We start from the raw sequence: 15,534 nt of genomic DNA, 5'->3' as shown, positions 1-15,534 counted from the left end.
GATAACAAGGGAGTGAATAAGTTGCTTAGTAATTTCAAGCATTTAAAAAGGGACGTATTTTGATGATGTTAAGGAGGTGAAATCTACAAGATTTGGACATTGATTGGATTTGGGGCTCAAAGGACAGCTCAGAGTCCAGGATTACACCTAGCACCCTGGCATGAGGGGAGGGACTGATGGATGTATTTTTGATTTAGATAGAGAAGTCAGGGGCGGGGGCATGGGCAGGAGGGAATGTTATGAGATCAGTTTTAGAAAAATTGAGTTTGAGGAAGTGGTGTGACATCCATGCTGATATGTCAGTTAGTAAGTTAGTAATGCGAGAGGAGACTGATGGAGTGAGGTGAGGAGTAGAGAGATAGATTTGGGTGTCATCAGCATAGAGATGATACTTAAAGCCATGGGGGTTTATCAAGTGACCAAGAGAGGAGGTGTAGATGGAGAGGAGGAGGGGTCTGAGGACAGAACATTGGGGGACTCCTACAGAAAGAGGAAGTGGAGAGGAGGAGACAGAGTTATACATAACACTGAAGGAGCGCTGTGATAGGTAGGGGTAGAACCAGGAGAGAGCAGTGTTTTGAAGGCAAAGAGAGTGGAGTTTTTTGAGGAGGAGGGGATTGTCAACAGTATCAAAGGCTGCAGGGAGGTCTAGTACTATGAGTATGGAGTAGTTGCCATTGGTTTTAGCAGTTAGTAAATCATTAATGAGTTTAAGTAGGTCAGTTACAGTTACACTCTGTTACTAATGTTTCACAGGTTGAAATCTGTGTCTGCAGTATTGCTAATGCTTGGACTGATAACAGTTGATACTGAGCCCTTTCCTATTAACACACGGCCTGGCCCTGCAGACTGGGCTCACTGTGTATTGATGCTTGCTTGTGGTATGATCCTTGGCGGTACATGTGTCTAAGGTAGGTTTAACCTGCTAGTGCTAATTGTCAGATGACTATTAACTTGCACCGCTTACCTGTAATTACATTAAATCTACAGTATGAATGACTGTTATGTGTTTATTTCTATGCGTTTACTGTACATGCTGACCTTGGTGCTAAAATAAAAGTCAGGATCTGCTTAGTCGCATTTCCATAGTACTTACTTGTAGCAATATGTAAATTGCTTGTGTTAATTGTGGTACCCCCACAGAGAGATATGTGGCTTTGTAATGGCAATTATGGCAAATACTCCCAGGCATGGCTCCAGGCTTTCAGCTCATCTGTGAACCAGTAGCAATCAGCTTTCCTAGAGACCAGCAACTTTAACTAAGGTGAGGGCAGGTATCCTAATAGAGTGCACATTATGGGCATAATGAGTGTAATCTATCCAGCACTCAACACCAACACCAGTCAACCTGCTTCTGTAACAAGGGACAGATCCTCTTCAGCCCTGAAGGTACTACTATGGAGTTCACTGCCAGAAGAGGCAGATCAAGAGATCTCTACAGTAATCATAGTGGTCTGGTGGTAACTGGTGTGTCGGACAAAATGCAAAACAAAGTTGCAGGCCAGAAGCAGTGACAAATGGACAGAGACTGAGAAGGCCTACAGTCATTAATGTTTCCATACCAAGCCTAATCAAACAACTGTGTTTATTTAAAGCAACCTCTACCTCAGAAGCATTTGACCAGGGAGTCTTTATCAGACTGGCCAGAGGGGTCAACCTTAGCTTGCTTCTGGGAAATTGCTATGGCAAGTTGGCATATCAGAAGCAAAAGGGGATACTTTAACCCCGTCCAAACTGACTGTGTGGAACTCAGGTACTAAGCTATTCGAACAAAGTCATCTAAAGGGTACCTCTGCCTCAAAAGCAGATGGCCAAACAGGCTTCATTAGATTAACCAAAGGTGCCATTCTTCCAAAAGAAGACACAATATCCTTTGCAGAGACCCTTGGATAGAAAATAGAGCCAGAGATGAAGAAGGTTTATACTACTGTTAAATAGTGTTTTGTGACCTGCGACTGAGATCACTTCGGTAGCCAGACTGTCAGGACCCCAGACAGGATGAAAGCAGAGCTCTGATCAGTGATGGTAGATCCTATGATTGAAAATGGAGTAGTCAATGATGCAGTTCAGCCATTGCGGATACAAGACTGTATGCTGTTTCTCCAGTAATCATTGTGGTCAGTGAACCCTTATGGCTCATCCCACAAGTAAACACATGCTGCTTTAAGTCAGATTGGTGACTGTTCAAGTTGGATTGGGTGATATCTAAAAGGAGGATTAATCCATTATGTTAATCTCAAATGACCAGAGGATAGCCAAAAGGCAAAGTAAAGAAGAGTGAATGACAGGCTAAACCTGGGAGAACTATAGCGGAGAATAAAGAATCAATAATCATCTTTATTTGCCTAAACCCAAGCTGCCCAGTAGGGTCAGCTGACAGTTATACGTAAATTTGAGCTTAGGATCCGTGGGTTCTGTGCATTAAGGAAACCGATGGAATTTTTTATTCCTCTCTGCCAATTCATTGCATCCCCTCCATAACGCATTAGAGCACAAGGGTTGTGACTACATGGTTGTTATTCAAAAGTAGGGATGAGCCGAACACCCCACTGTTCGGTTCGCACCAGAACTTGCAAACAGGCAAAAAATGTGTTCGATGTGTTAAAGTCTATGGGACACGAACATGAATAATCAAAAGTGCTAATTTTAAAGGCTTATATGCAAGTTATTGTCATAAAAAGTGTTTTGGGACCGGGTCCTGCCCCAGGGGACATGGATCAATGCAAAAAAAAGTTTTAAAAACGGCTGTTTTTTCGGGAACAGTGATTTTAATAATGCTTAAAGTGAAACAATAAAAGTGTAATATTCCTTTAAATTTCGTACCTGGGGGGTGTCTATAGTAGGGCACATGTTTCCCGTGTTTAGAACAGTCTGACAGCAAAATGACATTTCAAAAGAAAAAAAGTCATTTAAAACTACTCGCGGCTATTAATGAATTACCGGTCTGACAAGACACATAAAAGTTCATTGATTAAAAACGGCATGGGAATTTCCCACAGGGAAACCCCAAACCAAAATTTAAAGAAAAATTAATGTGGGGGGCCCTCCAGGTCTGGTATGGATATTAAGGGGAACCCCACGCCAAAATAAAAAAATGGCGTTAGGTCCCCCCAAAAATCCATACCAGTCCCTTATTTTGAGCACGCAACCTGGCAGGCCACAGGTAAAGAGGGGGGGAGTGAGGAGCGCCCCCCTCCTGAACCGTACCAGGCCACATGCCCTCAACATTGGGAGGGTGCTTTGGGGTAGCCAAGGGCCTCATCCCCACAACCTCGCCGGTGGTTGTGGGGGTCTGCGGGCGGGGGGCTTATCGGAATCTGGAAGCCCCCTTTAACAAGGGGACACCCAGATCCTGGCCCTCCCCCCTGTGTGAAATGTAAGGGGGTACCCCTACCATTTCACAAAAAAACTGTCAAAATGTTAAAAATGAAAAGAGACAGTTTTTTGACAATTCCTTTATTTAAATGCTTCTTCTTTCTTCTATCTTCTTTCAGTTATCTTCCTCCATCTTCTTCTTCTTCTGGTTCTTCCTCCGGTGTTCTCTTCCGGCATCTTCCCTCCGCAGCGTCTTCTTCCCTTCTTCTCCTCGGCCCTCTCCGCATCCATGATGGCATGAGGGAGGCTCCCGCTGTGTGACGGTTCTTAAATAACGGGGAGTAGTGGGCAGAGCAACCCAGTGACCCCGCCCCCCCTCTGACACATGGGGACTTGATGGGGACTTCCCTGTGGCATTCCCCCATGATGTCTGAGGGGGCGGGGGTCACCTGTTACGTAACCTCGCCCTTCTGACGTCACGGGGGCATCGCCCTCTTTATTAAGAACCGTCACACAGCGGGAGCCTCCCTCCATGCAATCATGGATGCAGAGCGGCCCGAGAGAAGAGGGAAGAAGACGCCGCGGAGGAAGATGCTGGACGAGAACACCAGAGGAAGAACCAGAAGAACAGAAGAACCAGAAGAACCAGAAGAAGAAGATGGAGGAAGAAACCGAAGGAAGATAGAAGATAGAAGAAGGGAGATAGAAGCAAGAAGATAGAAGAACAAAAGAAGGCATTTAAATAAAGGAATTTTCAAAAACTGTCTCGTCATTTTTAACATTTTGACAATTCTTTGTAAAATGGTACGGGTACTTTTGTACCCTCTTACCATTTCACACAGGGGGTAGGGCCGGGATCTGGGGGTTCCCCTTGTTAAAGGGGGCTTCCAGATTCCGATAAGCCCCCCGCCCGCACACTCCCCACAACCACTGGGCAAGGGTTGTGGGGATGAGGCAACCTTGTCCCCATCAACATGGGGACAAGGTGTTTTGGGGGGTTTACCCCAAAAGCACCCTCCCAATGTTGAGGGGCATGGTGGGCCTGGTATGGTTCAGGAGGAGGGCGCTCTCTCATTTTGGCGCGGGGTTCCCCTTAAAATCCATACCAGACCTGAAGGGCACGGGGTTCCCCTGTGGGGAATTCCCATGCCGTTTTTATCAATTAACTTTTATGTGTATTGTCGGACCGGAAATTCATTAATAGCGCGAGTAGTTTTAAATGACTTTTTTTTCCTTTGAAATGTCATTTTGCTGTCAGACTGTTCTAAAACACGGGAAACATGTGCCCCTTTACAGGCATACTATAGACACCCCCCAGGTACGAAATTTAAAGGAATATTACACTTTTATTGTTTCACTTTAAGCATTATTAACATCACTGCTCCTGAAAAAATGGCCGTATTTAAAACTTTTTTTTGCATTGATCCTTGTCCCCTGGGGCAGGACCCAGGTCCCCAAAACATCTTTTTATGACAATACAATGCATGTAAGCCTTTAAAATTAGCACTTTTTGATTTCTTCTATAGACTTTTAAAGGGTGTTCTGCGGCTTTCGAATTTGCCGTGAACACTCCAAATTGTTCGCTGTTCGGCGAACTGGCATAACAGCCGATGTTGAGTTGAACATGAGTTAGACTCGAACTCGAAGCTCATCCCTAGTCATAAAGTAAGACTTGAATAACAAGCAAAAGGATGAGGATCCAAAATTGCACAGGCCATTGTTGTAATTAATCTCTCTAGCTGTCAGTAAGGCTTGACCGCCACAAATCATACCCCCATGATTTTCAAGGAGTATCATTTATAGCGGTGCAACTCCAAGTTGCAGCAACTTCAAAGTAGTCCCTACACTACTTTTGATCCCACTGTGATGTACTTGGGGCCCATGGACATCAAGAATACACAGGCATCGATTCAAGTCACATAGATATCGCAGTAAAATCGCACAAATTTTAGGTCACAATAGTGGAAACCTAGGCGAAGACTGTAGATGGTCTTTAGACCTAGCAAGTTGCATAATTGCATGGCTGCATAATGGGTGAGGTTGAGGATAGACACAAGTCAATCAAGTCCAACCTATGTGTGTGATTTTATGTCGGTATTACCTTGTATACCCTGTATGTTGTGGTCGTTCACAAGTGTGTGTTTGAGTGTGTGCGTATACTGTATACACACTTTGAGATGCCCATGTTTCGGCAAGTACCTTCGCTTGACCTTCGCTTGGCCGTTAGAATTCACTACGAGATCATCGGGCAGACTGGCGCAAAGACTTCCAGGTTCTGGGAAAAGAGTCTTAGTACAGACTCTGATCGAGTTGGGAGGAGCCATCATCTAGAGACCAACTAGTCTCATTACAACAATGACCTACCGGGAAGTAGTTCTGAATCTCTGAAAAAATACAGTAAAGTTACCATTGGAGAGAGCAACAGTAGAATTATCTCACTTGAACAAATAGCTCTTTTCCATTGGTTGCATCCCACGGTCGCAAGAGGGATAAAGTAGCCTGTAGTAACCCATGTGGTCCGAAGGGCCCAAGGGAAGGTTGACAACTGTATTAACTGGTTTTGTAGTAAGAAAAGACTTTCTTCCTGCACCAGGAACAATGACTCCACAGAGGAGACAAGTCCCCTTTTGGGGAGGTAGCTAAGCTAACTAATCTTTCAGCGTATCAGTTATTAGGCATACCAATCATCACAAGTTGGCGGATATTCATGCCGATGGAGGACAGGGTGTCCAAAAGTCAGAATTGCATTGGTCACAGACTGAAGTCTTTCCGAAATGCAACAAAAAAGAGCCTCAAATGTTTAAAATCACGTGATACTCGGCAGAATCAGCTTACAAGGAATGTTGCAAGTTGTCAAGACAACTCATTTCATAGGGTGTCCCCTCCTTCAGGTCTGCACTGTGCTGTCTTGGGAGCCCTTATATAATATAATTACCAGGATTGTTAACCCTTTCATTGCTAGCTGATGGACTTTCCACAAGAAACACATGGCTAATGTTTAAAAGGCAACTTGATTGTTATTCATAATACACATTCTGTTCTATTAAATCCTTATTTCTCTCCAAAAAGGGTACTTAGAAATAAAATAGTTTATGTGATTTAAAAAATAAATAAAATAGATGGAAAAAACCTTATGATCGGTATTTCGAGAGGTTTTAGGGTTATTATATAAAACTCTATATGTAAAGGATATATAAAATCAATACATATATTCTATGATTGTTCTATATATATTCTTTAAACATATTTTTTTCAAGAATATACTTTTTGAAAATATAGTTTTTCTAAAATATATTAAAACTTCAAAAAGTTTTCCTTACGATAAAACAAAATCTGTCCATATATTTTGGACTGAACTGCTTAGAATAATCCACACACTAGTATTAATTGTCCCTAGTGTAGCATTGCCCATGCCAACCTATGTGCAATTTAGTTAATTTTTGTTTGAGTTATGTTCTGGATGTACAACAATCTCTGCACACTCCATATGTGTAATATGCATGCCCCCATGGGATGGTGAGCATTCTCTTATATGTGTGTGTGCATGTATAACTGAAAGCCTGTTGCTAAATGTATGTGTATGTAACAAACATAAAAAAGCAAACATAAGAAAAACTCCAGTTGGTATACTGTAAAGTGACCAAGATATGGACATATGTGTGCACCCACACGCACAAATCATTGATGTGCATGCCTGCACCCACCTATGTACATACCTGTGGTGCGCACAGTAAACAACCAACTGGAGGCAGATTCACTGAATAATCTCTGGAGGAAGAGGGGGAAACAAAACTAGTAATCAGATAATAGTACTAATCTCCAATTCGCCATTGAGCCCTCCTGGACTCATGGCATTTAAAGTGAAGATCAAGAAGGTCTCTCTATGGCATAGTTTGGAATATCTCTCCCATTCTGGCAAATGCATAGAGCTTCTATCCTGAACAATTCCAGATCACTAGTGTTTTCATTATGGTGAACGCTAAAGTTGTGTGGTACACTGTGTTGTGTGATGCCATTTTCAATGAACCTCCTGTGTTCATTGAACCTTGTTCGCATAGTACAGATAGTACGGCCCACATAATATAGGCCACATGGGCACCTCAATCCATAAACAACATATTAGGAGCCACATGTGATAAACTGGTTTATGTTGTAGATTTTCCTGTTATTGTCCTTAAACTCTTTTTGGTCATGCTTTATAAATGCACAAGTCTTACAGTTGGATTTTTTGCAAGTCCCACGGATGTCAAACAGGTAAGGAATGGGTTATGACTAAGGTTTCATAGGCTGAAACGCGGCAACTGATTTTATCTGCGTTTGTACACTGTGGCTTTTCGATAAAATTAAGATTCTTTAAGAGCAATAACCGGTGTGTGGATCATCATTCCTACAAGGAATGTTTCCTGTCTTGGGTGGTGACTCCTTTAAGTTGCTGGGTGCTATGCGATTTTTAATATTCCTAGCCCTTCTAAACAAAATATTAGGTCTTTTGGGTAAGATGTTAGTTAGGGCCGGATCTTGCAATAAGATGGGCCAATATTTTTGGAGAGTATTTTTAATTTGCCAGTATTAGTTATTATAGTTTGTAATATATTTTGTAGGGAAATCTCGACTTTTTATGGGAATGTGGGTTATCCTATCACTACGGTATTTGTCAAGATACCTATTGGAGACATCACCAATATGCTCTTCTTTATAGCCTTTTTCTATACATTTTCCCTTGTGTCATATAGTCAGTAATATTCGTGCAATTCCTACCCAGTCTACGGAACAGACTGTAAGGTATATTACGTTTCCAACTGAATAGATGGCAACTTTTGTAATGTAAGTACACATAAGTACACAACCAGAACAGTGTTAAACTATGGGTGTTGACCCAAATTGGATCATGCGTTTTGAATGGGCCACCACTTGACTTTGTGTCCAAGCATGAAATCATTGGCAAGTAATAGCACACTGACTATGAATGGCAGCACAGGTACTGTAAGTATGATGAGCTAGAAAATGTCTACTACTAAAAGAAAATACAACAACATCTCCATAGTGATAAAAGCTATTAAGAATACCCCTTGTGCTTCTGCACTATATCTCCTGTATCATCTCTCTATTACTGTTTATACACCAAGTAATATGGTGCTCTACTTTCATATTGTCTAACAGATCGGAATGTTGCCCTTCATGGTCGAGCAACTCAGTCCACAATTATAAACGATGTCCGCTATGGCTTCCAGTCAGCCGCAATAAATGCAATAGATGGGAACCAGGATCCATCATTTGCCCATGGTTCCTGCTCACATACAGACGTACAACTGTCTCCTTGGTGGAGGGTGGACCTCCTGAAACCGTACAAAATTGCCTACATCAAAGTCACTAACAGAAACAGTTATGGTTATAGAATAAATGGTGCTGAAATTCTCATTGGAAACTCTCTGAGTAACAATGGAAACCATAATCCCAGGTAAGGATGATGTTTGCATATTATTCTCCTTTAACATCTTCAGCTCTCATTTCTATATACTGTACACCTTATGGAACAGAGCAGTTTTTGCATTTCTGATATGGGGCTTTGATAACGTTCTCATTACTTAAAGTGGAACTTTACCCATAACAACTTAATAAAAATAATGTTTTTTTAGCAAGGAACATACACTCCACATTAATAATTATGCTACCAAAATGAGTGTGTGCTTCCAGCCATGGTACTGTCTCTTCTTGCTGGAGGCTGCCATTTTGCTAAAGCTGAACAGCAGTAAATCTTTAGGTTGTCAGACTATAAATTCGGCACAGTGCCTAAAAAAAGAGAGGGACTGAACATGTGTAGAGCAGGGAGAGAGAGTGTATTACTGGATTTTAAACAGTATAGGCACTTATTTTTAATGTTTTACATGGCTATACCTACAAAAGTGGCCAGCATGAAGTGATCTAGCAGGACTTAATTTTATGACTAAAGTTCCACTTTAAAGTTGAAATCCACAAATTTGGCAACTTTGTAAAAAAGTGCAAGCACACCATGAGTTAAGTCCTAATAGCTGCCTGCCACTAGGGATGGGCGAACGGTTTGGCCCAAGCATGAGTTCAGGCAGAACATTTGCTTGTTTAGCCGTTCGCTGATCACCAGAATTTTAAGGGTGTTCGCCCCGCTGAACACCCTGCAATGCACTGCATGATGCACAGTGCATTCTGAGACCTGAGTGGGCAAAGCTTTGTTTAATCAGGGTGCAGTATAAGCTGGTTGTTAAGTAATGAGACCAGGAAGCCGGCCGCGGCGTCCTTAACAACCGATGAGTCATCAGCTGTCAATGAGTTTCCCCGTTGACAGCTAAACAAAAAAAAAAGTGCTAGTTGGGTCTAGTATGGATTTTAAGGGGTACCTTGTCAACATTTTAAAAAAATGGTGTGGGCCCCCAAAAATCCATACCAGACCCTTATTCAGGCACGCAACCTGGCGGGTCAGGAAAGGAGGGAGATGGGCATGTGCCCCCCCTCCTTAATCATACCAGGCCACATGCCCTCAACATGGTGGGGTGCTCTGGGACAGGGGGATTCTACCTTGTTGATGGGGACAAGGGCTCTTTCTGACAAACCTGGGCTGTGGTTGTCAGAGTATGCGGGTGGGGGCTTATCAGAATCTGGAAGCCCCCTTTGGCAAGGGTAGGGGTACATAGTACTACCCATTCACCAAAAAAGTGTACTAAAAAAGGAAAACACAGACACAGTTTTTGACCAATCCTTTATATAAAAAAATAAAAAACAGTGTACCCTGATGTAAATTCATTGCCAATCATTCCGCCCGCCGCACCGCCGGGCCCAAAAAAAAATGTCCCGTCTTCTAGGACGGCCGTCCGCTGAATGCTTCCTCTCCGCTTCGACAGTTCTTATATAGGTAGGGGCAGGACCACCTGGTGAAGTCACCTGATGGCCCAACCTGCTTATGATGTAACAGAGCGGTGCATGATGGGGCAGTGATGTCACAAGGGGGCAGGCCACAAGGTGAAGTCACCCATTTACGTAAACGGTGACCCCGCCCGCTCTGACAACATGGGGAAAGCCAAAGGGAAGTCCCCATGCGTCAGAAGGGTCGGGGTCACCGAGTGGCCCCGGCCTCCATTATATAAGAGCTGTCACCTGAACAGAAGCGTCACACAACGGGAGATTCCCATTGAGGCGGATCAGAGGACGAAGCGGAGAGGAAGGTACCAGACAAGAAGACCGGAGGAAGATAGAGGAAGAAGCCGGGGAAGAACAAGATGGAGGAAGAATAAGAACACCGAAGGAAGGCCAGAAGAAGATAGAAGAAGCGGGGAAAGAAGATGACATTAATAAAGGAATTGTCAAAAAACGTCTATTGTCTTTTTTTAACGTTTTTGACATTTTTTTTGTGAAATGGTAGGTGTACATTACCAATTCACACAGGGGAGGCTGGGATCTGGGGGTCCCCTTGTTAAAGGGGGCTTCCAGATTCCAATAAGCCCCCCACCCGCAGACCCCCACAAACACGGGGCAAGGGTTGTGGGGATGAGGCCCTTCTCCCCATCAACATGGGGACAAGGTGCTTTGGGGGAGCACCCTCCCAATGTTGGGGGCATGTGGCCTGGTACGGTTCAGGGGGGGCACTCTCTCTCATCCCCCCCTCTTTTCCTGCGCCCTGCCAGTTTGTGTGCTCGGATAAGGGTCTGGTATGGATTTTTGGGGGGACCCCTTAATATCTCTGGTATGGATTTTGAGGGGGACCCTCACGCAATTTTTTTTCCAATTTTGGCGCAGAGTTCCCCTTAATATCCATACCAGACCTGAAGGGCCTGATATGGAATTTGGGGGGACCTCCACACATTTTTTTTTTTTAATTTTGGTTCGGGGTTCCTCTGTGGGGGAATCTCATGCCGTTTTTATCAATGAACTTTTATGCGTATTGCCGGACCGACAATTCATTATAGCCGCGAGTAGTTTTAAATTACTTTTTTTCTTTTAGAAATGTAATTTTGCTGTCAGACTGTTCTAAACACAGGAAATATGCGCCACTTTACAGGCATACTATAGACCAGGGATATGCAATTAGCGGACCTCCATCATTCCTCTGCCTCTGGGTGTCATGCTTGTGGCTGTCAGAGTCTTGCTATGCCTCATGGGACTTGTAGTTCTGCAACAGCTGGAGGTCCGCTAATTGCATATCCCTGCTATAGACACCCCCCAGGTACGAAATTTAAAGGAATATTATACTTTTATTGTTTCACTTTAAGCATTATTAAAATCACTGCTCCCGAAAAAATGTCCGTTTTTAAAACTTTTTTTGCATTGATACATGTCCCCTGGGGCAGGACCCAGGTCCCCAAACACTTTTTATGACAATAACTTGCATATTAACCTTTAAAATTAGCAATTTTGATTTCTCCCATAGACATTTAAAGGGTGTTCCGCGGCTTTAGAATTTGCCGCGAACACCCCAAATTGTTCGCTATTCGGGGAACGGGCGAACAGCCAATGTTTGAGTCGAATTCATAAACATAAAGCCCATCCCTACCTGCCAAAATGCTCTTTCCTGCCGCTGCGGAGTGACAGAGCAGTAGACACTGGGCAGGCTAGCGCATCGGGCTCTCTCCTTTTTTTTCCAAGCCTGATGCATAAACTAGCCAAAATGTCAAACTTTTTAAAAACACTGGAAGCCCCTGACTAAGAATTTCTTATTACTTTATTGGAATTTTCTATTGAACTGCAGTAAGGTACTTGCATGTTTTATTGTTAAAGTGATTGTAAAGTCTTGTTTTTCCTTTTATTTAAAAATGACAAACATGTTATACTTACCTGCTCTGTGTAGTGGTTTTGCACAGAGCAGCCCAGATCCTCCTCTTCTCGGGTCCCTCGCCATTTCTCCCGGTCCCTCCCTCCTGCCGAGTGCCCCCACAGCAAGCAGCTTTCTATGGGGGCACCCGAGCCAAGCTGCTGCTCTGTGGGTCCATTCAGACATACAGCCACGGCTCCACCCCGCCCCCCCTCTTCACATTGGCTCACTGACCATGATTGACAGCAGCGGGAGCCAGTGAGCCTCAGCCAATCAGGAGGGAGAGTCCGGACAGTTTCTCGTGCAACATCGCTGAATCGAGAGGGTAAGTGTTAGGGGGCCGAGGGGGGCTGCTGAACAGTGAAGGTTTTTTTATCTTATTGCGTAGAATGCATTAAGATAAAAAAAAACTTCTGCCTGTAAAACCACTTTAAGGTATCAAGGTGTATAATTCATCTCTTCATGTACTATCAAATATAAGTCAAATTGGTTCTGAAACTAAACTAAACATATGCATAGCCCTGACTTAAATGAACTAGAACTATTATACGATATCTGTCAGGGATTAGTTGTACATCTTGCCCCCCCATGGCCACACATACACCTTGTGCATTGTCTTCCCCAATGCCCCCATACTCACATGCACTTTCTAAATCCCTGGAAGTACCCACACTCTCAAGCACATTGTACACCCCCCTCCCTCCCCCAGTGCCTACACTCACTTTGTGTATCCCCTAGTGCCCATTCACAGACACCTTGTACCTCCCCCCAGTGCTCCACTTTTATATGCCTTGTACATCCCTACTTTCCCACCCAGTGCCCAGTAACGTACACTTTGTACACCCCCAAGTGCCCACACTCATACCATGTACACCCCCCAGCACTCACATATAACTTGTAAAGCCCCCCCAGTGACTGTACTCCCATGTGCCTTATACACCCCAGCCCCCCTAGTGCCCACATTCACACCCTGTACACCCCCAGTGTCCACAATCACACCTTGTTCACCCCCCAGTGATCACACCCACATATAACCTGTAAAGCTCCCTCCCCAGTGCCTGTACTCCCATGCGCCTTATACACCCAAGCCCCCCTAGTGTCCACATTGACGTCCTGTACACCCCCAGTGCCCACACTCACACCTGGTACATCCCCTCAGTGCTCACACCCAAATATAGCTTGTAAAGCCCCCCCCCAGTGCCTGTACTCCCATGCACCTTATAACCCCAGCCCCCCTAGTACCCACATTCACATCCTGTACACCCCCCTAGTGCCCACACTCACACCTTGTACATCCCCCCTGTGCTCACATCCACATACAGTATAACTTGTAAAGCCCCCGAGTGCCTTCACTCCTATGCACCTTATACACCACAGCCCCCACAGTGCCCACACTCACATACACCTTATACATCCCCCAGCCCCTGCACTCAGATATACCTTGTACATCACACCAGTGCTCACACTCCCATTCAATCACATGCTAGAGCTGGAAAGCAGCAGACGTAGTGAGTCAATCATCCCTTCTCTGCACAGTGTGTGCACCATGTGTGTCAGTGGAGTGTGTGTGCTCTGCACAGCTTTCCTCCCTGCTCTTTTGTGATAGTGCTCCAGATTCATTTTTGATCACTTACACGTATGACGGGGGAGGGAGGTGGGGGCTGGATTATGCAATGGGAAGCAGATGATCTGCCACAACAACCAGACCACAGACAGAAGGGAGAGAGGGCAAGGAGAAAGACAGGGAAGGAGGGCAAAGAATGTCAGTCTGTGTGAGGACTCAGAGCTGAGCATGTGATGGTGTCACCCAGGTGCGATCCTCACCCTGATAGCAACTCCACCAGGGGCGGGCATAGTATCTACACAAACTCTACATATGAAGGGGCTGAGAGCAGCTGAGTCCAGCATCAAACTCTGGAAGCTACTCTGTTGGATCACAATAAACCTGTCAGATATGAAAAATAGAGATAAGCCCAGGAGGTGGCAAGCACCTCCTTGGACTTAACTCATATGCCGCGTACACACGGTCGGAATTTCCGACAACAAATGTTTGATGGGAGCTTGTTGTCAGAAAATCCTACCGTGTGTATGCTCCATCGGACAATTGCTGTCGGAATTTCCAACAACAAATGTTTAAGAGCTGGTTCTCAAATTTTCCGACAACAAAACTTGTTGTCGGAAATTCTGAGCGTGTGTACACAATTCCAACGCACAAAATTCCACGCATGCTTGGAATCAAGCAGAAGAGCCGCACTGGCTATTAAACTTAATTTTTCTCGGCTCGTCGTACGTCTTGTACGTCAGCACGTTCTTGACGTTCGGAATTTCCGACAACATTTGTGTGACCGTGTGTATGCAAAACAAGTTTGAGCCAACATCTGTCGGAAAAAAATCCACGGTTTTGTTGTCGGAATGTCCAATCGCCTGTACGCGGCACTAGAGCACTTTCACTTGCTACAACGTTGCTGAATTCCTGAAAATCCTGAATGTTAAAGTATCAAAGTAATACATAGGTTTTTTTTAAGGCAAGCAAGGCTTTCTTTTTTGGTGATGCAGTCTTGCATAATATGGTTTTATTTTCCATTTAGAAAAATAATAATTAAACTAAACTGATTAAATTAGTCATGTTTACCCACCTCAATACCAGACACTTTCATTCCCTTCCTGCCCAAGCTACTTTTAACCACCTGCCGACTGCTCACAGTATATATACTGTGAGCGAGCAGCAGGTGCAGGCACAGTCACATACATGTATGTGAATTGGACTTCTTCCAAATTTGGGGTGCGTATGGGTGCACCCCCTGTCAACCCGTGCTGTGATTGGACACAGCGCGAATTTGGCAGCAGATTTTAGCCAATGATTTTGCCTGAAACCTGCTGACTGACTGTGCTGTTAATGTTGAGTCATTGCTTTAAAAAGGAACCAATTAGCTGTTCCTAAACACGTCGCATGTTGATGGCATCACTTCCGGTTTGCTGTCCACGCTGGTTGCTGGCCCCTTTCTGCTGACGTCACTTCCCGGATTCGGCTTCCATGCTGTCTCAGACAGCCTAACTGTCTTCCCAGTATTCAGGAGAGTTGTGGCTTCCATCTGTCGGCCAAATCAGAATATGCTGTCATATAATCACACCTGCGGATATCACTGAGACTCCTTGGGACTATCAGAACGCTGAACCACCTGCCATATTACTAATATGATGTGCTTCTACCCGTCCATCCTTTTGCAAGTGTTTTTAACCCTTTTGGGAAATATAAAGTTTTACTTCTGCACTTAGAAGCGCCTTTTTTCTTTTCATTTTTTTTTTTTCTTTTTTTTAATTTTAATGTAGTGGACCACAGATGAACTAGGATCCCCCATCTTGAACAGCCAGGCACACTGAATTTTCACAGGCACTTCAGAGTCAGAGAACAGTCCATGACTTTGTTTTTGTTATTTATTGAG

At 44.2% G+C, this 15,534-nt stretch overlaps 1 protein-coding gene across 1 annotated transcript in view; it reads left to right on the top strand.

Moving 5' to 3' along the window:
* LOC141141343 (fucolectin-like) overlaps positions 1–15,534 on the top strand; it is a 163,234-nt gene that overhangs the window by 98,884 nt on the left and 48,816 nt on the right. Inside the window, exon 4 of the mRNA XM_073629011.1 lies at positions 8,476–8,773. Within this exon, the coding sequence (XP_073485112.1) occupies positions 8,476–8,773 (298 nt within the window). The remainder of the gene's footprint in view (positions 1–8,475; positions 8,774–15,534) is intronic.

Source organism: Aquarana catesbeiana, linkage group LG04 (genome assembly GCF_042186555.1).
Source record: "Aquarana catesbeiana isolate 2022-GZ linkage group LG04, ASM4218655v1, whole genome shotgun sequence".
In the NCBI taxonomy this organism is placed as follows: Eukaryota; Metazoa; Chordata; class Amphibia; order Anura; family Ranidae; genus Aquarana; species Aquarana catesbeiana.
The sequence above is the reverse complement of the archived record's forward strand: the minus strand, read 5'-3'. Positions and strand labels throughout refer to the sequence as shown.